General features: G+C 43.1%; 2 protein-coding genes across 5 annotated transcripts; both read right to left on the bottom strand.

The window, feature by feature from the left end:
• Positions 1–715: 715 nt before the first annotated feature.
• Positions 716–7,209, bottom strand: LOC137820534 (WD repeat-containing protein DWA2-like). Of its 4 annotated transcripts, none has more exons than XR_011082646.1 (13): positions 6,465–7,209; positions 6,303–6,386; positions 6,086–6,218; positions 5,817–5,928; positions 4,875–4,974; positions 3,945–4,072; positions 3,486–3,555; positions 3,084–3,183; positions 2,748–2,793; positions 2,084–2,154; positions 1,922–1,995; positions 1,653–1,711; positions 716–1,099 (listed from the first exon to the last, which is right to left on the bottom strand). XR_011082646.1 is itself a non-coding variant. In XM_068624669.1 (13 exons), exons 1-13 carry the CDS (start codon positions 6,666–6,668, stop codon positions 1,058–1,060), a joined length of 1,212 nt encoding a protein of 403 aa, XP_068480770.1. In that variant the 5' UTR covers positions 6,669–6,690; the 3' UTR covers positions 716–1,057. The 4 variants fall into 4 exon arrangements, 2 of the variants coding, with proteins under 2 accessions (XP_068480770.1, XP_068480771.1); XR_011082645.1 differs by having other exon boundaries at positions 2,084–2,374; positions 3,095–3,183; positions 6,465–6,690; XM_068624669.1 differs by having other exon boundaries at positions 3,095–3,183; positions 6,465–6,690.
• A 9,420-nt stretch (positions 7,210–16,629) lies between these two features.
• LOC137820608 (uncharacterized) lies at positions 16,630–20,888 on the bottom strand. The gene is made up of 5 exons (XM_068624770.1): positions 19,443–20,888; positions 18,174–19,295; positions 17,922–18,113; positions 17,428–17,807; positions 16,630–16,687 (listed from the first exon to the last, which is right to left on the bottom strand). The coding sequence occupies exons 1-5, from the start codon at positions 20,886–20,888 to the stop codon at positions 16,630–16,632; spliced, it is 3,198 nt and encodes a 1,065-aa protein (XP_068480871.1).
• Positions 20,889–22,594: the final 1,706 nt, after the last annotated feature.

The raw sequence follows: 22,594 nt of genomic DNA, 5'->3' as shown, positions 1-22,594 counted from the left end.
TAATGGATATGACTGAGTACTCTGCTGAAGTAAATGTTTTCAGCGAACGGAAATAAGATAATCTATCAATTTCCTTGCTAGATTTCCTTTCTCTGATACAATGCCACAATGCCTTGTTGCCAAGACTGAGAAGAGAAAAATCCACATGCTCAAATCTCAAATTAACCACCACATGGACAACAAATGATTTCCAACACGACTATTTTCACGTTGAGCTTTCGCACATAGATAGGTGTCAATAACACCATTCAGTAGCTGTACATTGATCAAAGTAATTACGCCCATATTGTTTAAGATACACCTCCAACGTCCCATCGTCCACGAATCCGTGCTTCAGCCTAATAACCATTATTAATCAGCTAGTTATAAATAGAACCAAAAAGATTATCTTCTTTAAAACATAAAACATATTACAAGATGCAAGTGAAAAAATAAACATAAATGTATATGATATTGTTATCATTCAATTCAATCACTAATATGCATGGATAATAAGTTTATTAGTTTTTACAATAACTAATTTAAAAGTCAGAATAATAATAATAAATATTTATTATTGATTGACAGTATAAAATAATTTGTAGTAACATTTCATGACAACTAAACGTGGCATGGGGCAGCAAAATTAAAACTTCATCTAGCAATTTTCTGTTTCTCGATTACAGTCCATATGTAAAATAATGGAAGAGGTATTACCTTTCCTTAAGAAAAGAACTTACACAAACTTGTAATTCCATAGATTATACAATGACTTCATGAATTACATGACATGGATATGTAATCAAAGAATTAGCTAGAAACATAATCCAGCCTAAAACAATTCAACGTCCAAGGATAAAAAAAATTACAAAAAAAATGTTGATTTCTGAGAGCTATCAACGCTGGAATGCACAAGTAACACTAAACTTGTTCAGCCTCGTCAAACCCACCTACGGTAACATGATGATAAAACATTCGGGCGTTTCAGTCATCTGTTTATCTAAAGATCCCAGAGGCAGGACATTACTGACATACACAAGATGACAAATGATGGCTTCATGGTAATTGGTGCTGAACTTCATTTTTTGGGGATGAAAGACTTCACTGATTCTACGACAACCTGTTTTCAAAACGAAATATCAAATTAATGCGATGATTATTGATAAATGTAGACAAGTCAATCGAATTGTTATCCATGCTTTAAGAAAGTCAACGATTTAGACTGTCATTGTCATTATACCCAACCCAAGGCCTAATAATGACGGATTAAATAATAAAACAGGATATTACACTTTTGTTTATAAATATTTGTTTGTAACTACGTAGTATGATATTTGGGACCATATGCATGCTATTACCGCCCCTACTAGCAGGAAAATTAATTACCCAAAAGATTCAGTCGTTATACCCAAACTCAAGGATTAATAGCGGATCCAATAATAAAACAAGATATTACGCCTTTGTTTATAAATATCAGTTTTTGACTACGTAGTATATTTGGACCATGTGCATGCTATTAGCGCCCCTACTAACAGGAAAATTCATTATCCAATCGAGTATGTAACAGTAAGAAATAAGAAACAGAAATTTATGTTTTCTGCATATCTTTTTCATGAAGGGACTTTATCATCTTCCATTGAGAATAGCCTATATAGATTTACTTGTAGTCTTACCCTGCCATCATAGGATAATGATGCAAATATCCATGGTTCACGAGAACTCCACGTGAGCCCTGTAACATGAATAAAAAAACTGTAAAGGAGAGTCTATTTGCGTGTGTTTGGAATGATATTTTGTGTGTAAGAGCTGAAGACCATGTCAAAATTCACAAAAAGAAGCAGAAACTACAATTATCTATGTTTATTGAATGTGGATCCAATTTGACATGACGTAATTCCAGACAACTATAAAGATCACGGATTAAAAAACTTGAATCTCCTACCATAAATGCTGTCTTCATAATCACTGTATGAATTAAGCAATGGATCAACCCATCGGGCAGATGAATCTACTTGTCTGCTAAAATGAAAGCTCGGATGAATGAAAAAAAAAGTAATCATAAAATAATGTAATATGTAGTAATATCATAAGATAGCAATATGACCTTTCAACTGTTAACTCGTCATGATTCGTTGAGGCAAGCCACAAGTTGACAGTCGAATCCGTACCGCCACTCTGTAACAACCACAATCCATGACAAATAACTAAATGTCCCCTCATGATAATTTAGTATGCAAACCACCCCACCTTTCACCAATAAATGGACACCAGCAAGAGATTTAGAAGCCATTAAAAATGCATGTTTGTAATTTTTTGCACATGTGGGTGTGGGAAAAAAGCTTCTCAAAACCAAGTTCATATATGCAAAGTTGACAGTCGAATCCGTACCGCCACTCTGTAACAACCACAATCCATGACAAATAACTAAATGTCCCCTCATGATAATTTAGTATGCAAACCACCCCACCTTTCACCAATAAATGGACACCAGCAAGAGATTTAGAAGCCATTAAAAATGCATGTTTGTAATTTTTTGCACATGTGGGTGTGGGAAAAAAGCTTCTCAAAACCAAGTTCATATCTAAAATAAGAACTTAAGGGAGTATCCACCCTCAAATTTTAGTCGGTTAAGCTCACCATACACTTCAAAATAAATCAAGGATTGATACACCCTTTACTTTAGAAAAAAGCTCACTTCAGAGGAACCGCATTCCTCTGTGTGAGCATAGAGAGAGGGAGAGAGGGAGAGAGTGAGAAAGAGAGAGAACCAAGATCATTCCATCATACTCTGGATTACACTTGACAGTCCACGCCCTGGAAATACAAATAATACATAGTGCCAATCAGATGTCTGAAAAAATAATATCAAATAATATATTTCATTTTAGACGCAAGTTTTTAATGAAAAAAAAATTGTTTTAAAAGAATGATTGTAACAATATATGGCAAGCACTGAAAATAGAGCAGTTGTTCCCTCTCTGCTTTCTTTTTTGCTTTTTATTTTCTCTCATATTTACACCGCAGGGATGACCGAAAATTAGAACCTTGTTGGGTTCTTAGAGAGAGAATATAGCTAAAATATAAAATCAGCTCTGCGACTATACATGCTAAGTACCAATGAGTATGTCCTGGAAGCTCTTGGATGGGAACTTTGGGTTTTCTTACATCCCAAATATGTATCCCAGACTCATGTTCAGCAGTAACCTGTACAAAACATAGAAATTCAATTTTGCCAAGACGAACAAAAGGTGGTGGATTACAACTATTTCATAAGTTGCTTCTGTAAACTCAACGTGCAATAGACGTGAAAAAGTATTTATACTAGGAAAACAAAAGTTAAAATTGCTATCGAGGATGTGTTTATTTGTATTTGTAATAGAATGCCAACAAAAAACACCGACAGTCCATAAAAAACCACGCAAATTTCAATAAATGTTAATGAACACAAATGAGTGAAGGTATAAACATGTATAATTATAATGAGGAACACAAAATTCAACTCTTACAAGTATGTGCTGCTTCTGAGGATGGTAATCAACACTACATACATGAGAACATTCAACTGAAATACTCTTCCTGTGATTAAAAAATAATCACGTCAGAATATATGAAACTCCTAGGGGTACCAATTCAGACAAAAAGCAAATTGGTTTCAGGGGGAATGTATATTCCTCTCCTAGCACCCCAAATCCTGAACTTCAAACGAAACAAACATTTTACTTAACCAGAAAGAAAAGCCAGAGTTGCAGAAACATTAACTTCCAAAATTAAACAATATTGTATAATTTTTCTGGATGCCAAAGATTATATTAGTGCATAATTCAAGGTTCAAACTAAACTAAACCAGTAAAAAAGTGCAATTACAAAGTCACATTTCTGCTCAATGGGATGGATGGAATATTATCATGTCATAGCTAAAATTAAACCATTAAAAAACAGAATGACGTTATATAAACATTACATACTTCATTGTTCTGACATCCCAAAATTGGAGATACGATTCACAAGTTGCAACAACAGAACTCACATCATGAGGATCCCATGCCCCTCCAGATAACTTGTGCAGCATACCAGCTGAATCTTGTGATTGTACCTGGTGTGGTGTTTGAATGTATTGGAAGGCAGTGGAGGAACTAGTTCAAAATCACAAAAAATATCCTAGCATTTTTACAAATAGTAGGGATCATAATCACAAGGACTATGATTATTTGACTCTGAACTACAGATCTAGAGTCCTAAATTTATGAAACAAAAACATACAATATTAATTTAACACCAACTTCCTATATTTTTTTTGGTGTTTGACTTGTCATGAGACTCGAAGTTAATACAAATGTCAGTTTTTCCATCTCAATTAATCAACTGTCATAAGGGAACAAAATCAAATCTATTATGGGCAATATGATCCACTTTTGAAAAACTTTTATAACGAACTTAGGCTTCACAGATTTGTTTCAGGAAGTCCATTGACCTATATCTTCACTCATCTTCAATCATTCATTTTCTATAATGCCTCTCATTCAAATAACATGATAAGATTCAGTAACAGAAATTAACTGATTAATTGTTAATGCATAACAGATGAAGAAATATAAATTGTAAAATATTTTTCCAATTACTTTCAAAATTTAGATGCCCAGAGACAATAGAGAAACTATCCACTTATTTTTTACACAAGATCAAATGATCTTTCATTGTTTACTTAGCCTAAATCATCGTGAATTCTTCCACCAACCGTTTAGGGTTCATTTCTTTGTTTATTAAAACAAATTATGGTACCTTGAATAATGAAAGCATGTTATTTTGCACCAATATGTGTTACCTTTATGTATAAATGATTTTTTTTTTCAATGTGCTTGTGTCACAAAAAATATACAATAACATGAACTTCATACCTGTGCAGTTTTCTTTGAAACATCTAAATTCCACAAGTACATATTTTCCTCATTGATGCTGATCAATTTATCATGCCGTCCAGATGGCCACCAAAGAATACTGTTTGGTGTGAATATTTAGTAAGGAATACAAATCAATGTATCAAATTCAATGGTTTCAGTAAACATGCAGTGAACAGTAAGATTATCAAAGATTACAAATAGGCTTTAATTACACTTTTTATCCCAATATTGAGGCTCCGAAATTTTTAAAGCATTCAAATTCCCCAAATTTTCTAATGGAAAGTTCAGGTTCCTTGTCAATCTAGTGCCCAATTACTTATAGAGATGTTGGAGACATGGCCAACAATTTACATACATTACATGACATTTTACAGGGTAAAGCAACACAATGAACCCACTGGTAGTATTAACCTAGTTATATATATCATTTGATTACACTTAAATGTGTCATCATATATTTTCTGTATATTGGGGATTTAAATAAGTCAGTTAACAGTGAGACCATTAATAAGTCAACACAGTAAAATGTTGTGCCACATGTAAATTATCAGTCACTAACTTCAATTATTAATTGAACAAAATGATAATACTAGGATCTGATTTCTTTAATTAAGCAAATGGAGAAATTGATTGCTTCGAAAATCATCTGAACCAATCAACCAATCCCACGCATTGGTCATGATAGAGGAACCAAACAACAATTAAGCCTAAATAATACAAGCAAATTTTGTAGGATATACCCAAAAGTGCAGTCCAGTACAGTAAACTAAAGAAATCACACCTTGCTTAATATTAGCATCTCACTACTTTCCCACACAAACAGTTTCACAGCACAAAGCACATGATAGAACCCAAACTGTCAAAGTGCGAAAGATAAAACTGAAACATCATTCCATAGTCTAGAACTAACACGCCTGCAAACGGGAATTTCAAACCCACCATTTAATCTTCCCAGAATCAGTGTCAAGGGAAGTAATTCGCTCAAGCTGAGGTGAATTTAACTCGCCATATAACTCAGGTATCTGCCATATAGCTGCTCCATACGTTTCACCTATAAGAACACGGGTAATATAAATCTTCAAACCAAGAGTGATGCACAAGAAGCACCAGCTACATGTAGAGGTAGCAAAACATTTACAACACGCAAAGCAAAACCCAAATACGGACAAACATACACAAATAGAAAGTTAGAAGACGAGGTTGATTACCGTTAGAATAGACGGTTGAAAAGATCCGTTGATCAAACGGACAAGAGACGAGGTCCCAGATCTCGTTGGGGTGGGAAAACAATCCCTCGCAGAAGAGTTCGGTTCCATTGGACGAGAGCCGAATCAGATGTACCTACGATGGAACCATTCTATTACTGTCCACACGAATCAAGCGCGGAAATTGAAGCGCAAGAAACGAGAAAATGTGAAGATGTACCTCGTTCTCTTCTTTGAGGCTCAGAGTTCCTGCAAGGAAGCTAGTGTGATCTGTGTCTGCTTTTACATCAGATATACATCTAGCCTGTCATCAGAAACAGAGTATGAGAAATGGAAGAATTAGATCGATGAGGATAACTTGTGAGGGTTTTGCGGGTTGGACCTGATATTTGAGACCGTAACCGATGCCTGAAGAAGCAGCTTGCATTGCGATTTCTTGGACGCAGAATCTTTCTACTACACCACTCCTGCCACACCTCAATGTGGAGTTGCAGGCACACTGTCCCCAGATACCAGAGTTAAAGCCGGGAAATGGTAACACCGTCACACGCCGATGCTGCTTTTTTTTTCCCTTTCCTGAAACCATGTTTTGGGCCTGTACTCAGGCTTTTCTAGAGGGCAATTGCTTCCTGCACCATATCACTGCATCCGATTTCAGCGGAAAAGACGAAACTGTCCTTAAATTTTTTTTTCGAAATATGTGTTATGGATTTTTTTTTTCCGAAACGAAATTTTATATTACGGATTCTTTTATCCGGAATGGGTTTTTCATTTTTGTTTCCAGAATTTCATTTCCGAAACACAATAATTTTTTTTCTGAAATTTTTTTTCTGAAATGTATTATTTTTCAATTCTGGATTTTTTTGTCCGAAATAGAATTTTAATTTTTATTTCTGAATTTTTATTTCCGAAACTCAATAATCACTTCCAGATTTATTTTTCCAAAATATATTATTTTCAATTCCAAATTTTTATTTCTAGAATTAAGGGCATTTTTGGAAATTAAAAAAATATGTTGGGTGCAGGTTAAAAATATTGGATGTAGGAAGCATTTGCCTTTTTAGAGTTCTAGGGCCAATTCTTCCTGCACTTCCTACACCCAGTATTTTTTAACCTACCTCCAACATAATTTTAAAATTCCAAAAATACTTTTTATTTCGGAAATAAAAATCTAAAATTAAAAATAATACATTCCTAAAATAAAAATTCGTAAGAGCATTTTTTGTTCTGGAAACAATAATTAAAAATTTCATTCCGAATAAAAAAATTCGCAATACAAAAAATAATATATTAAGGATATTTTTGCTTTTTCCATTTAAATTGGATGCAATTATATGTTGCACGAAGTAATTGCCCAGAATAATTGTAATTTGCACTCAACATCTTTACACAAAATTATTCTGAAATACTCTTTCCAAAACACATATTTTTAATTTTCAAAATGATAAATTTGAAATTTATAATTTTTTTTTAAAAAAAGTATGTTATAAAAATATTCCAAAAATAATAATCTAAAAGTTATTTTAAAAAAAAGGATAAAATGATCTTTCCAAAAATTATGATTCCAATAAGTGATTTGTTGGGTGGTGGTAGAAACACCCCAAATTGATTAGTATTTTCCATAGAACAAGTTTTGCTAATATATATTTCTCAGAAACTATAACATTACTATCATGAATTATTTTAAATAATGTAAATGGTTTTTTTTACAACTTGTTTCGTTATTTTTCTTGAATACATCAAAATATTTTACTATGATAATTATATGTTAATATGGTTAATTTAACATTAAATTAATATATTTATTAAAAATTTGAATGGCAACACTGAATTTTTTTTGAGATGTCAAGAAGTCAATTTTAGAAACACCTAAAGATTATTTTTTTAAAAAACTTTATAAGTAAATATTAAATATAGTTGGTAATTGGGTAGTTGTTAAATTTAGGTTGGGAAACAAACAAACACAACCTACATGTCTTAGCTTAAGCTTTACTCTTATGGTCAATTTATTTATTTGGGCATGTTTATTCTAAATTTACTATTACTATAAAATATTTTATTTATATTTATATTTTTTTAGCAAAGAATTAATGAAATTAAAAGAGGGACACTTTAGGGGTGTCCCAACCCATATACAAGAAACCTTTGATTCTAGACCTTCAGATAGCACATACAAGGCTCTCACCTGCAAAAAATAGTGCAATTACATATCCTAAATAACTACTAAGAACAAAAGCACACTACCATCAAAGAGCCCAAAAAAATTACACCACACCAAAAGAACAACCAGCAGCAATGTGGTGGCATCAAACTAGATGGAAACAAATACACAATTCATCCCAGCCAAAGTCCATGATTCCCCCAGCAGTGCCTATTGATATTGTGACAGCTCCAGCACGCCAATCTTAAAAGTGCTAAAAGAACATCCTCTCTTCAAAATTTCAGCAAAGGAATTTGAATCTGGTTTGAAGACAACAACTTGAAGTACACAAGGTTCCAACTAGTTGCAGCCCCGTAACAACAACACCTCTGTTAACCCAGCTGCCCATCCTTTGCTACATAAATTTTTCATCTAAGAACCTTGAATTAAAACATCTTCGGGCCACCGCTTACTCTTCCATCTACCTTCCAAGATCTTTGCACACTTTATTCACCCTTTAGAGGATTATAACACTGCACCCCGCCGACTGTACTTGCACCAGTAAAACAAAACAACCTTCCCCATCTCTCAAACTGAACCAAGAAGAACATAAAAACCATAACCTTGACCTTAATTGAAATATGCAATATTTATTACAACATCCAACCACTAATACAAAAATCTTAAAGCTTGTACTGGTACGTGTAAGCTATATGCAACAGGTTATGAAAAAATAAAAAACACCTTTATTCACTTAACTAGTTACCATGTTAATACAGGTTACAGGTGATAGGATCCAATAGGAAAAGGAGAACATAACTCTATTTTCTTTATGTTTCAACCATACCCATGATTGTACTTGTGCCATGGTAAAAATCTCCTCTGCATCTATCTTTGCTTGGTTAAAGATAACTCTGTTTCTATGCTTCCATATACATCATACTATTGAAAACCAGAGGCTTTTCCACAACCTATTATCTTCCTTGTTAAAGCACATACAAGAGAATTGTTCATCTCATTGTGGTTCACAGAACAAATTCCCATCCAGCTGAAGCACATGTTCCAAACTTTACATGATTCCCTACATGAAAGGAGAATGTGTGCAATTGTCTCCTATTCCCTTCCACAAAAAAATGCATAAAGTGTCTCCTAAAGACACTCCTCTTTTGTGCAAATTTTGTTTTGTCGCTAACCTATTCGAGAAAGCCCTCCACACATAGAACATGGCTGAGGGCATGACCTTTAAACTCCAAAGAGAACCAAACACTGATACCCCCCCCCCCCCAAAACCCATGGTTACCTAACTTATTATAAGCAGCTTTTACCGAAAAAGTATATGATGGAGGGTCGTTCCATAACCTTGAATCTTCTTTATCAGGTTGTAATGACACTTGTGATAATATAGACATAAAATCCTCTACCATAGTTTTTTCCCATTCAAACCACTCTATTCTCCAACTGAATTTCCACTCCCACCCATCTGCGTTCCAATTTCCAAAACAATCAATGGATTTGTCTTTAAGCTCAGAGTTATTATATATTCTTTCATATCTTACTTTGAGTTGTCCATTGGCTATCCATTCATCTTCCCAGAATTTGACCTTCCCCCCTGATCCTACTTTCCAAACCATATTCTGATTGAACCAGTTGTCTCCTTGGTCTGAAATACTAACTTTGAATAAATCTATCCACCACCTAGATGTGAACCTATTTCTTTTCGGTACATAAGAGCTTGACAACCCTCTCGAACCATACTTAGATTCTAAAACCTCCTTCCAAAGTCCATGCTCTGTGGAACCCAGTCTCCATAACCATTTTGCCAAAAGTGCCTTATTAAATAACTCTATACGCCTAATACCTAGACCTCCCTCCTCTTTCGCTTTACAAATATTATCTCAGCTAGTCCAAGCAATTTTCCTCCCTTCCGTTCCCCATCCCCACAGGAACTTTCTTTGTAAATTTGTAATCTCCTTGCACACTTCGATTGGTGCTTTAAAAAATGATAGGTAAAAAAGTGGTATAGCGTTGATAACAGATTTTATAAGGCACACTCTTCCCGCAAATGACAGGTTCCTCCCCTTCCATACCGAAAGTTTCTTCCTTATCTTCGCTAACACTGGCTCCCAAAAAGAACACCTAGATGGATTACCACCTATAGTTAAACCTAAAGATGTGAAGGGTATATCCATTAGGCTACAATGAAGTATTTCTGAATACATTTTAACCTCGTATCTATCTACTCCAATTGCGCCTATCTTGCTCTTAAAGAAGTTTACTCTGAGACCCGAGCTTAATTCAAAACATCTTAATATAACCTTAATGCATCTAATATCCTGCACGTTTGGTTCGCACAAAAAAAGGGTATCATCAGCAAATTGGAGTAGATCCACCTCCACCTTTTTATCCCCTATTTTGATGCCAGATAACAAGTTTTTTCTTGTTGCTTGTTTTACTAGCCCAGATAAACCTTGTGCGACAATCAAAAACAAAAATGGTGCCATCGGGTCCCCCTGTCTAAGACCTCTAGTTGGTTTGAATTCTTTTGTTGGGCTACCGTTTACCAAAACCGAGACAGTAGCAGATTCAAGGCATGCTCTAATCCATTGAACATGTTCCTGCCGGTTGACCTAGCGCAAGAGCGTTGCCTCGTCACGTTCTCCCTCACCAGCTTGACACCACGTGCCCTTCAAGTCCACACCACAGATAGCCTCTCTGAGAACCTGAAAAACACAAGGTGGCGCCTCTGCGGCCGGTGGCGCTCCGACGCTCAAGTCAGTGACAAGAACACCCAAAAACTGAGAGAAAAATATACTTTGTAGAACCGTACTAAAGTGCCCTCAACCCAAAGCAATGAGCCGTAATGAAAAACGTCCCTCTGCAAATTTTGTTACGCTTACCTTTATACCTAGGTTTTTTTTTCTCTCCAGGCAGTTACGCTTTGGACGCGTGGCTCGCATCCAACCCTGCACGTGTCATCATCTGGGCTGGGGTAGCAGTTAGTACCCGGCCCTACACGTGTCATCATCTGGGCGGGGATAACTCGAGCGTCACTTCTGTGTAGCATCCAACCCTACACGTGTCGTCATCTGGGCTGGAGCAACAGGTAGCATCCAACCCTACACGCGTCATCATCTGGGTTGGGGTAACTTGAGCGTCTTTTCTGTGTAGTAACCAGTGGGCGGCTAAGTCTCCTATTCAAGGAGTAATCTAGCACGTAATACATTCTGGAACACCACCTGACAAGGCGAGTATCGGATGCAACAAAGTGCACCATCTCTGTAATATCGCTTGTCGCAAGTGCCACCTTCCTTATCGCTACGCCATGCATGTTCTAGCTGAGGAAACCTTGCCACCAACGAATGTCCACTCTGGGAATCCTGTCGCTGATGAGCAAGTTGTTCCCTTCAACCCACTCGACCTTCACGCCCCATGCTGGCGCAACAATCATCTTACTGAGCTTATACGCTTGAACTTACTCTTCTGAGCCTCCAGCAGCTTTAACTAAGTCTACTGGGAGATCCGACGATGTGCTCCTTGTGGCGATGTCAGACCACCCGATCTTCCATTATCTAATACGTCGATGACACACAAACCCGGCGACAACCGACTATGCTCGCTTCTGAACCATTCACCTTTCTCTTGTCCACGTGTTCTGCTGAGCACGCCCCACATAGTCACGTGCCAGACACGTCATCACACCCGATGACTTGGTCAGTACACAAGCCCCCCAGTCTTGAGTTGCGACTTGTTCAGCGAAAAGACTAAAGGGTTGAATTTTCGGCGACCTACGTGGCCTTGCGCGTTGGCGCTCATACTGTTCACTGATTGGACACTTCACCAACCCCCTTGATCATACGACACGTGGACTCATCAACGACCATTATTCATTGCCGTTTGCGCTTCTCGCAACGTTCGAAACTCTTCGAAACTCTTAAACATTTCGCGCCACTTCACTGTTTCATTATCTTCTTCCTCACTCCAAACTTCCGAAACGCTTCAGCGAACGCTTCGACTCCTTCAATCACCATCTTATTGAACGCTCTTCGGATCATCAAAAGGTAACTTTTTTATCACTCCCACTGATATTTATTGCATTTTAATCGGTTTGCATCATCCATTAACTGTTTGGAGCATACGTTGTGGGATGTTTTTCTTTGCTTCGCTTTTTTCTGCGCTTAGGGTTTCTAACCTTCTCTCTGCGAGCCCCCCTTGTTCTTCTATCTCCTTCTTTTCTGTTGAGTCGCTCTATTTACAAACTCTCATCTCTTCCCCTTTTCGTCTTCTTGCAGCTTTTCTGATGGCTCGCTCCAAAGTTACACCAAACCCTCCTCCATCTCCCCGCAACCCTCCGACGAAAACTCGTAGGGCCAACCCTTCCTCCTCCCGCGACCCCCCAAGGGATCCTAATGTCCCTTCGAGCCAGGTCGTGAGACCTGCGTCTTCTCGACCCAGCCAATCGCAGCCAAACCCACCTCACACCAGCACAGTTGTGAGGTCCCTCCCCGACTACAAGCAACTATACCCTTGGGCCTCTTCAGCTTTGTTGGGTGAGACTTCCTCCATCAACACCGACTGCGACATCCTCCGCCTCCGGAAAGGTGACCAGGATCACCTCTCTTTCAGCAAAGAACACGATGAGAAGGTATCTGTGCGTCCTTGTCCTCCCGGAAAGCCTATTTGCACCGATAACCAAGGGAGCGACGACGTCCCCTTTTGCTTCGTTTACACCACGACGTTCAAGAAGGTCAAACTCCGATTCCCTTTCACCCGCTTCGAGAGGGAGCTCCTAATCGAGCTTGACATTGCCCCCGCCCAGCTTCATCCCAATGGCTGGGCGTTTGTCCGAGCTTACCAGATCATCTGTGCGCACTTGGGACATCCAGCTTCGATGGACGTGTTCCTCTACCTGTTCGAGGTCAAGAACCCGGACGATCGTCTATGGGTTAGCCTCAATGGGGTCGCTGGGAGGTCAATACTCTCCATCTTCCAGCAATCCTATAAGGACTGGAAAGGGAAGTTCGTGCGCGTCTGCTGCAACGACCGAGACCCTACCCTCCTCGACGGATTTCCCTTGTATTAGGTGAACAAGGGAAAGAAAGAGTCCAGCTTCAAGAGGGCTAGGGGGCCAGAAAAGATGGGGGAGCTCGACAGGGACTTATGCAACTTCTGGAAAGGAGTTGCCTCCTCCAACGAGACCTTGCCCACCTCCTCCATCATCTCCTACGAGTTCTTCGAAGGCCAGCTGGATGTCCACATAGGTTTGTCTTTAAGTCCTATCCCTGGCTCGAATTCGCCTAACCTTATTTTTACTTTGGTGCCGCTGTTCTGGTTAACGCATAGTTTTAACTTATTCCATGCATTGACTTACACTGCTTATTTTCCTATGTCTCACCGATTGTTGAATCTCTGTATTGGTTCGTAATTGTTGGCCTCTTTATGCAGATATGATGCTGGGGAAAGATAGGATGGTTGAGCTGCGCTCCATAGCTAAACTCCACAAACTTGCGGCGGGCTCTCAAACCGTCCCCAACTCCGTCGCAGAGATCGCCGCTGCCTAAGGCCAGTCCTCACCAGTTGGTCCGTCCAACGCTGCTGCTCTTCCTGCCCCTGAACGGAAGAAGATTGCCCAAAAGGCTAAGAGGAAAGCCCCCAGAGTCGTGTCGGACGATGAGGCGGATGAGAGCACCGAGGACGGGCTGATCTGCAAACGAAAAAGGGGAGTTACAACAGAACCACCAACTGCCGAGGCCGCCCTTCCCAACTATGTCGAGAATCCCCCAGCGCCTCCACTCCTTTTGAGTCCTCTGGGGACGTTCTCGCCTCAAACGCCTCGGCCGCCGAAACTGCGCCTGAGCAGCTTGCTGATACGCAAGCTTCCTCCCAAGCTGCCACAGAACACCCCGCCTCACCGCCTCGCCTCGAGGCTCCCCTCGCCATCCAACCTTGCGAGGGTGGTGGTGAGAACCAACCCTCAGCTCCTCCCTCGACCCCAAGCCTTCCCGCTCCTCTCCAAGAGGCCTTGAAGTCTTTCACCGTGCGTCTGAACGCCATGGTCGACAGGTGCCTTCCCCAAATCGTCGGTGAAGGGCTAAAAGACTCCTTGGACAAATTCGAGCTTGACAACCGCGTCCATCAGGATGTGGCGAGCATCGCGAGAGCCGAAGCTGAAAAAGTCAAGTGCGACATGATGATGCAAGGCTTAGAGTTCTCGCGGGTCGAAAACGCTCTCAACAAAGAGCTCCGAAGCTTGCGTAAGGACAAAAAGGAACTGCGCCGGAAACTGCACGATAAGCTTCAGGATGCCGTTGAGTTGGAGAGCAAGCTCGTCCCCCTAAGGGAGAAAATTGCCACGCTGGAGGAGGCCCTAAAAGCCGACGCCAAAAAGATGGCCAATCTGGAGAAGAGGTCGACTGAGAGGGAGACCCTTCTGGGGAAAGTTGAACAAGATCGGGACAAGGCCACCAATGAACTGAGTGAAACTGCTGCCGAGCTCGCCCAAGTTCGCGAGGAGAACAGTGGGTTCAAGACGAAAATCGACGAGCTTCAGCTTGAAGCTGCCCAAGTTCTTATCTCCGGCTTCGGAGCGGCTTTGGAGCAGTTCGCTTGCAAATATCCCGACCTTGACCTCTCCAAGTTCTCGGTGTACAACGAAGTGGTGGATGGCAAGATCAAGCCTTCGACTTAACTGTTGCTCCCACCTGCCACTTCAACTTTACCGCCTTTGAAACTCTCGTATTTAAATTTGACTTGTATGTAATAACTTTCATTTTGCTCAAACTGTTTGATATTCATGTGCATATATATGTATATATATATGGTCTTCTAATTTATCTATTGTGTGATCGTTTGGTATGACCGACTGGTTTTTATTCGACCCAATGCACTTCGCACAAATTTGTACTTAATTCTCTGGAGATCACTTTAACTTAAACGAGCGGTTAGTCTGTAACAATAACGTTTAACGCGAAACCACTTACTTGGCAGTAGGGCGTAAGTCGATCTTAGCATCCGAAATCTGTCTCGCCCGATCTGCCAAAGGACAAGCGCACTCTTACGTTATCGCCCAAAACTTCACTGATCCGGCTCTCGCCGTGTGACCCCTTTTCTATTTCGATCTCGAAGCCGTGGGCCTTTTGCGACGCCGTTTTGCTTTAACTGAAAACGTTCCCTGCGGGGCCACCCGGTGACTTCATCTTTGCTCATCTGGAAGGTGAGCTGCCTTTCGGGTCTCCCTCTACCTTCCTGAGTCTTTAACCTGAGATAGCTTAAATCGTTGTCCCCTCATCTGGGGGTAGAGCCGCCTTTCGGATCCTTCTCTACCTCCCTAAGTTTTAGAACAATGATTTAGGTGGTGAGGTGTCCTTTGCGAACCTCCCCCAACCGCCCTTAACCTCTTATTTTTAACTGGTCTTACTAGGTCAATATTGATGTTTCACTTAAGGGGAAAAGCGTCTTCTATCGACCTTCCTTTCCTATTCTTAAGATCATTAACAACCCTGACTTTTCAGTTTCCTCTTGCTTGAACTCACTCGAGGGTGAGAAGGACTTTCTCTGGTGCCTCAACTTGCCCAGGGGCTACATCTCCTCCCCCCCGGATGCACTGAGGGCTTTCAACTTGCCTCAATTTGCTTATGCAAAGAGGTCTTGTAATCTGCTCTTGCCTGTGCTCGCTCAGGGCGAGGAGGACTTTAAATCTTTTCTCGCCTACACCCGCTCGAGGCGAGGAGGTCTTTTTAATCTCTTCTCGCCTACACCCGCTCGAGGCGAGGAGGTCTTAAAAACTTTATCCTATACCTCCGATCGCCAGCCGGCGATGAGGGTTTTAAAACTATGTGCTTTAAAACTTTGCGCTGAATGCATGCGATCTGAATTCGCCGTTGCTTTAAATTACACAAAGGCTTAAAAGTTTCTTTCCGAAAACTTAAAAAGCGATAAGCATGCAAACTTAATAACTTGGAAACTTTGATAAACTTCGAAACCTTTTTTATTGGGTGGCCTCGTTAAAAACCCTCCTTAGGGAAAAAAGAGTGCCCCCTTGAAAAACTGTTCAGACTGAAACATCCTTAACTGTTCAAGATAATTGCTACTTACAATTCTTTAACTGTAATAAAACTTAAGATGGGTGGCGTTCCAAGTGCGAGGAATCGCCCCTCCTTCCAGCATCTCCAAGCGGTAGGCGCCGTTCCCGAGTGCTTCGGTTATTCTGAACGGTCCTGTCCACTTGGGCGACAATTTGTTCTCCATCTCATACTGGTGGGCCTTCCTCATCACCAGGTCGCCATCTCTGAACTGCCTTGGTCTTATTCTAGAGTTGTACTTGCGTTCAACTCTTCTCTTTACTGCTTCAGCCTTCACCCGTGCTTCCTCCCTGACCTCATCCAGCGAATCCAAGTTCATTCTCCTTTCTTCATTCTAGTCTTCCTACACGAAGTTCTGGAATCTCAGCGAGCTTTCCTAGATTTCGACTGGAATCATCGCATCGCATCCATACACTAAGCTAAACGGGGTTTCATTGGTTCCCGATTGCTCAGTGGTGTGATATGCCCACACTATGCGGGGAACTTCTTCAGCCCAAGACCCCTTGGCCTTTTCCAACCTCCTCTTCAAGCCTCTCAGCAGAACCCGATTAGCTGACTCCACTTGCCCATTCGTTTGTTGGTGCTCCACAGAAGCAAACACCTGTTGCGTTCCGATGTCCTCGCACAGCTTCTTCAACAGGTGACTTGCGAACTGAGTCCTATTATCTGATACCAAACGCTTGGGCACACCAAAACGACACACAATATTCTTCCACACGAAACTCTGGATTTTGTGCATGGTGATCTGGGCTACTGGTTCTGCTTCAATCCACTTCGTGAAGTACTCGATCGCCATAACCAAATACTTCATTTGCCTGATCGCCAACGGGAAGGGTCCCAGAATATCGATTCCCCACGTGTGGAACGGTCAGGGGCTGTAGATTGACTTTAACTCTTCTGGGGGCTCCTTGTGCCAATCGGCGTGTTGCTGGCACTGCTTGCAACGCTGGGCATATCTCTTGCAATCTTCCCTCATTGTGGGCCAGTAATAACTTGCACGGACAGTCCTTGTTGCCAGAGCTCGACCCCTGATGTGGCTCCCACAAATCCCTTCATGGAGCTCTGCCATAATTCTCGTGCACTTCTCTCCGTGTACGCATGCAAGAAGAGGGTGTGTAAACCCGAACCTGTACAACTCGCCATCGATGAGGGTAAACTTGCTGGAGTTCTTCTTTATCTTTCTGGCCTCCGTCGAGTTCATTGGGAGCACGCCATCCGCCATGTAGCGCTGGTATGGCGTTATCCATGTATCTGGCTCGTGGATAGCGCAAACTTGCATCGTTTTTACCTCTTCCGCTAGGCACGCTCTGACCCTCGGCGTCCTCAAAGTTTCCTGCGCTAGAGATCTATGGCTCCTCGTCGTCCTTTCCATCGACTTGCAAATGTGAAGGACCTGGTGATCCGCGACAAAAGCTCGAGGTGTCTTCAAAGTTTCTTGTATGACGGTCCTCTGCCTGCCCCCCTTGCCCGAACTGGCGAGCTTGGCCAGCAAGTCAGCTCGGGCATTCTGCTCTCTCGGAACGTGTATCACTTCAAACAGAACAAAGGACCTCCTTAACTCTCACACGTACTCCAAGTAGGCTGCCATCTGTGGGTCCTTGGCTTGAAACTCGTCGGTTACCTGCCCAGTGACCAACAACGAGTCACTCTTGGCCATCAGTACCTTTTCTCCCATCTCCTTTGCTAAAAGAATTCCGGCGATCAGGGCCTCATACTCCGCTTGATTGTTGCTTCCTTTAAAGGCGAACCTCAAAGATTGCTCTATCAACACACCGTTGGGTCCCTCCGAAATAACCCCAGCCCCGCTACCCAGCTGGTTAGACGACCCATCCACCGAGAGTACCCAACGAAAATCATCCCCGGCGTTCTATACTGTTTCGGAGGATAGCTCAACCACAAAGTCAGCGAAGACTTGGCCCTTGATCGGTCCCCGAGGCTCATACTTGATATCGAATTCCGACAATTCCACCGCCCATTTCACCATCCTCCCAGCTACATCCAGTTTCTTCAAAACCTTCTGGATGGGTAAGTCAGTCATCACCAACACTGTAAAGCTCTGGAAGTAATGGCGCAGCCTCCTCGCTGAGAACACAACCGCCAGCGCTGCTTTCTCTAAAGCCTGGTATCTCACTTCTGGGCCCTGCAACACCTTGCTAACAAAATAGATGGGTCTCTGGACTTGATCTTGATCCTGGATAAGCACCGCACTTATCGCCTTCTCAGTTATGGCAAAAGATAACCTGAGGGGCGTTGCCACTTGAGGTTTACACAGAACCGGCGGGCTCGCCAAGTACTCTTTAAGCTTGACAAAAGCTTCTTCGCACTCCTTCGTCCAGACGAACCTGTTATTCCGCTTCAAGCATTGGAAGTACGGGTGACCCTTCTCTCCACTGGTGGACACGAATCGAGACAGGGCGACCATCCGACCCGTGAGCTGCTGCACCTCCTTTACAGTGGTAGGACTCCTCATCGCTAGAATGGCGGCACATTTGTCGGGGTTTGCCTCGATTCCCCTCTCCGACAAGAGGAAACCCATAAATTTTCCTGCCTCCACGCCAAAAATACACTTATCAGGATTTAGTTTCAGCTTGTACCTGGCTATTGTGGTGAACAACTCTTCTAGGCCAGTGACGTGCCTGCTCTTTTCTAGGGATGTTACGACCATGTCGTCAACGTACGCTTGCACATTCCTTCCGAGCATAGGGGCGAGTACCTTGTCCATTAGCCTCTGGTACGTGGCCCCCGCATTCTTCAGCCCGAAGGGCATCACTTTGTAGCAGTAGCACGACCTTTCTGTCATGAAAGCCGTCTTTTCCTCGTCCATGGGATGCATCTTAATCTGGTTGTATCCTGAGAAGGCATCCAAGAAGCTGAGCAACTTACACCCTGACGCACTGTCTACAATGGCATCTATACTTGGCAAAGGATAAGAATCCTTTGGGCAGGCTTTATTCAAATCCGTGAAGTCAACACACATCCGCCATTTCCCACTGCTCTTCTTGACCAGAACGACGTTAGCGAGCCATTCTGGATATTGGATCTCCCTGATATGGCCTGCTGCCAGGAGTTTCTGCGTCTCGTCCTTGATCGCCTGCCTCTTCTCTTCATTGAACTTTCTCCTTCTTTGGCGAATTGGCCTGACTTGGGGATCCATAGCTAAACGATGGCACAAGAAATCGGGGTCAATTCCCGGCATGTCAGAAGCAGACCAAGCAAATGCATCCAGATGTCTACTTATAACCCGGGCGATTTGGTCTTGTGTCTCGCTGTCTAAGGTTTTCCCCAGTTTAAACGTCTTGCCGCTGATCTTCTTCTCAAGCCATTTCTCCACCGGCTGAGGCCACTTCTCGCTGGCGATCAACGCCCTCGCGATACCTGACTCCCTGGCGGTCTCCGAGCAGCTTCTCTCTTCCTCCACCCGAGCAGCGCTTTCGGACCTCGCCTCAATATCCTCCATTGGCACATCGGGCACATCGCCCTCGACGACCACCTCCAACGCCATAGCCATATCTCGCCGGCTTTCTCGCTCAAGTTCCACACCAGGGGGCGGCGTTGTGGATACGTGGCATACATATCTCTTGTTCTTGAGGCTATTTTCATAGCACTTCTTCACCTCCTTTTGGTCAGAACGGATGGTGATGATCATCCCTTCCATTGATGGTAGCTTGACCTTCATGTGCCTTGTTGAAGGCACAGCTCCTGTCCTATTGAGTGTTGGCCTACCCAACAGGATGTTGTATGCCGACAGAGCGTTTACGACGAGATACCTTATCTTCTCTGTGCGCGAGACCAGACCGTCTGTGAACGTCGTTCTTAACTCAATATACCCCCTAACCTCCACCTGGTCCCCGACGAAACCGTACAGGCAGCCCCCGTATGGCCTTAGCTGGTCGGGGGATAATTGTAACTTCTCAAAAGTCGGCCAAAACATCACATCTGCCGAACTTCCTTGATCGACCAACACTCGATGAACAGTCCTTCCTGCCGTGATGAGCGAGATTACGATAGGGTCATTGTCGTGGGGCACGACATCCCTAAGGTCGTCCTTGGTGAACGTGATGTCCACGTCGGGTGAGTGGTCTTCAAAAACCTCCACTGACATCATAGACCTTGCGTACTTCTTTCGCTGTGATGCGGTGCACCCGCCACCCGAGAACCCACCAGCAATGGTGTGGATCTCGCCGTGGATGGGTACCTCGTGTTGCTGTCCCTCGCCACCCTCCGGTTGGGAGCTCAATGACTGGCCCGCTTGCTTCTCCAGCAAGTAATCCTTCAAGAACCCACATTTGACCAACTCGGCGAGTTGGTACCCCAAAGCCAAACACGAGTTGAGAGAGTGGCCAAAGATCTTGTGGAACTCACACCATGCGTCTGGCTTCGGTCCCAACACCTTGTCTGTTGTTTTCTCAGGCACTTTGAGCCTGGCAGCGATATTTGGGATGGCGATCAGGTCCGCCAACCCCATCACGAATTCATACCTTGGCGGGCGATTAGCCTCTTTGGGCTTCCCCGGCCCCTTCCCCTTACCTTTCTTTGGGTCATAAGGATGGCGCATCCTCTGATCCCTCTTCCCCGCCGCCGCCTCCATCACCCTCTGCGGCTGGATCCTTGTCTAAGTGCGGGGCTTAACTGGGGCCACATTTCCCCTCTTCTCGGAGACTTCGCTCTCAGCGGCGATGTGAGCCACGAAACGTCGCCGGATTTCAGCGAACGTGGCGGGGTGACACCTGATAAGCGACTCACTAAAGGGCCCAGGCAAAACGCCCTTTTTGAAGGCATGTACAAACATCTCTTCATCTCTGCCTGGCAAGTGGACTATTTGCACTCCGATCCTGTTCAAGAAATCCTTCAGGGACTCCCCCTGGTACTGCCTCACGTCGAACAAATCATAAGACACCAACGGCGGTGCCTTTTTCACTATGTAATGCTCAACGAACATCTTAGAAAACTGCTGAAACGTGGTAATGTGGCCAGTAGGCAAATTGACGAACCAGTCCAGCGCTGTTCCACTGAGTGTGCTCATGAACACCTTACAGTAGACTGCGTCCGACCCCCCCGAGAGCATCATCTGAGTGTGAAACGCCGTGAGATGAGCCTCAGGGTCCTCCACTCCGGTGAAAGACGCCTTCACCGCCATCGTATTTGCAGGGACCACCGAGTCCATGATCTCCTGAGAAAATGGCATGGGAAAGTTACGCGGTGGGGACGGGGTAGCAGATCTGTCCCCAACCGCGCGCTCCTCCCGTTCTTGAAGAGCTTTACACAGCTCTTCATTGATCCTGTTGAGCTCTTCATTCCTAGCTTGTGAAGCCACCAGTGCCTCGTGCATTCTTTCTTGCTCAGAGCGTGAAGCAGCTACGTTCTCCTGCAGCGTCCTCATCATATCCATCACCTGTGTCATAGACACAACATCCTCATCTGTTGACGGCGCGACTGAACTGGACCGCGTTGTCCTCATCCTTTCTCAGCAAGCTCAGCAACTCAAAGAAACTCCGAACGAACAGTAAAACTTCGAAAACCGACTGCGATAACAAGCAGTCGAACAGAAAACACCAAAACTTCAACAAACTCGAACTGTGGTTGGGAATCACCTTTTATACGGCCCCACGGTGGGCGCCAGATGTTCCTGCCGGTTGACCTAGCGCAAGAGCGTTGCCTCGTCACGTTCTCCCTCACCAGCTTGACACCACATGCCCTTCAAGTCCACACCACAGATAGCCTCTTTGAGAACCTGAAAAACACAAGGTGGCGCCTCTGCGGCCGGTGGCGCTTCGACGCTCAAGTCAGTGACAAGAACACCCAAAAACTGAGAGAAAAATATACTCTGCAGAATCGTACTAAAGTGCCCTCAACCCAAAGCAATGAGCCGTAATGAAAAACGTCCCTCTGCAAATTTTGTTACGCTTACCTTTATACCTAGGTTTTTTCTCTCTCCAGGCAGTTACGCTTTGGACGCGTGGCTCGCATCCAACCCTGCACGTGTCATCATCTGGGCTGGGGTAGCAGGTAGTACCCAGCCCTACACGTGTCATCATCTGGGCGGGGATAACTCGAGCGTCACTTCTGTGTGGCATCCAACCCTACGCGTGTCGTCATCTGGGCTGGAGCAACAGGTAGCATCCAACCCTACACGCGTCGTCATCTGGGTTGGGGTAACTTGAGCGTCTTTTCTGTGTAGTAACCAGTCGCGCGGCTAAGTCTCCTATTCAAGGAGTAATCTAGCACGTAATACGTTCTGGAACACCACCTGACAAGGCGAGTATCGGATGCAACAAAGTGCATCATCTCTGTGAT

Source organism: Phaseolus vulgaris, chromosome 9 (assembly GCF_000499845.2).
Source record: "Phaseolus vulgaris cultivar G19833 chromosome 9, P. vulgaris v2.0, whole genome shotgun sequence".
Classification (NCBI taxonomy): Eukaryota; Viridiplantae; Streptophyta; class Magnoliopsida; order Fabales; family Fabaceae; genus Phaseolus; species Phaseolus vulgaris.
This window is presented reverse-complemented; position numbering and strand designations above follow the sequence as displayed.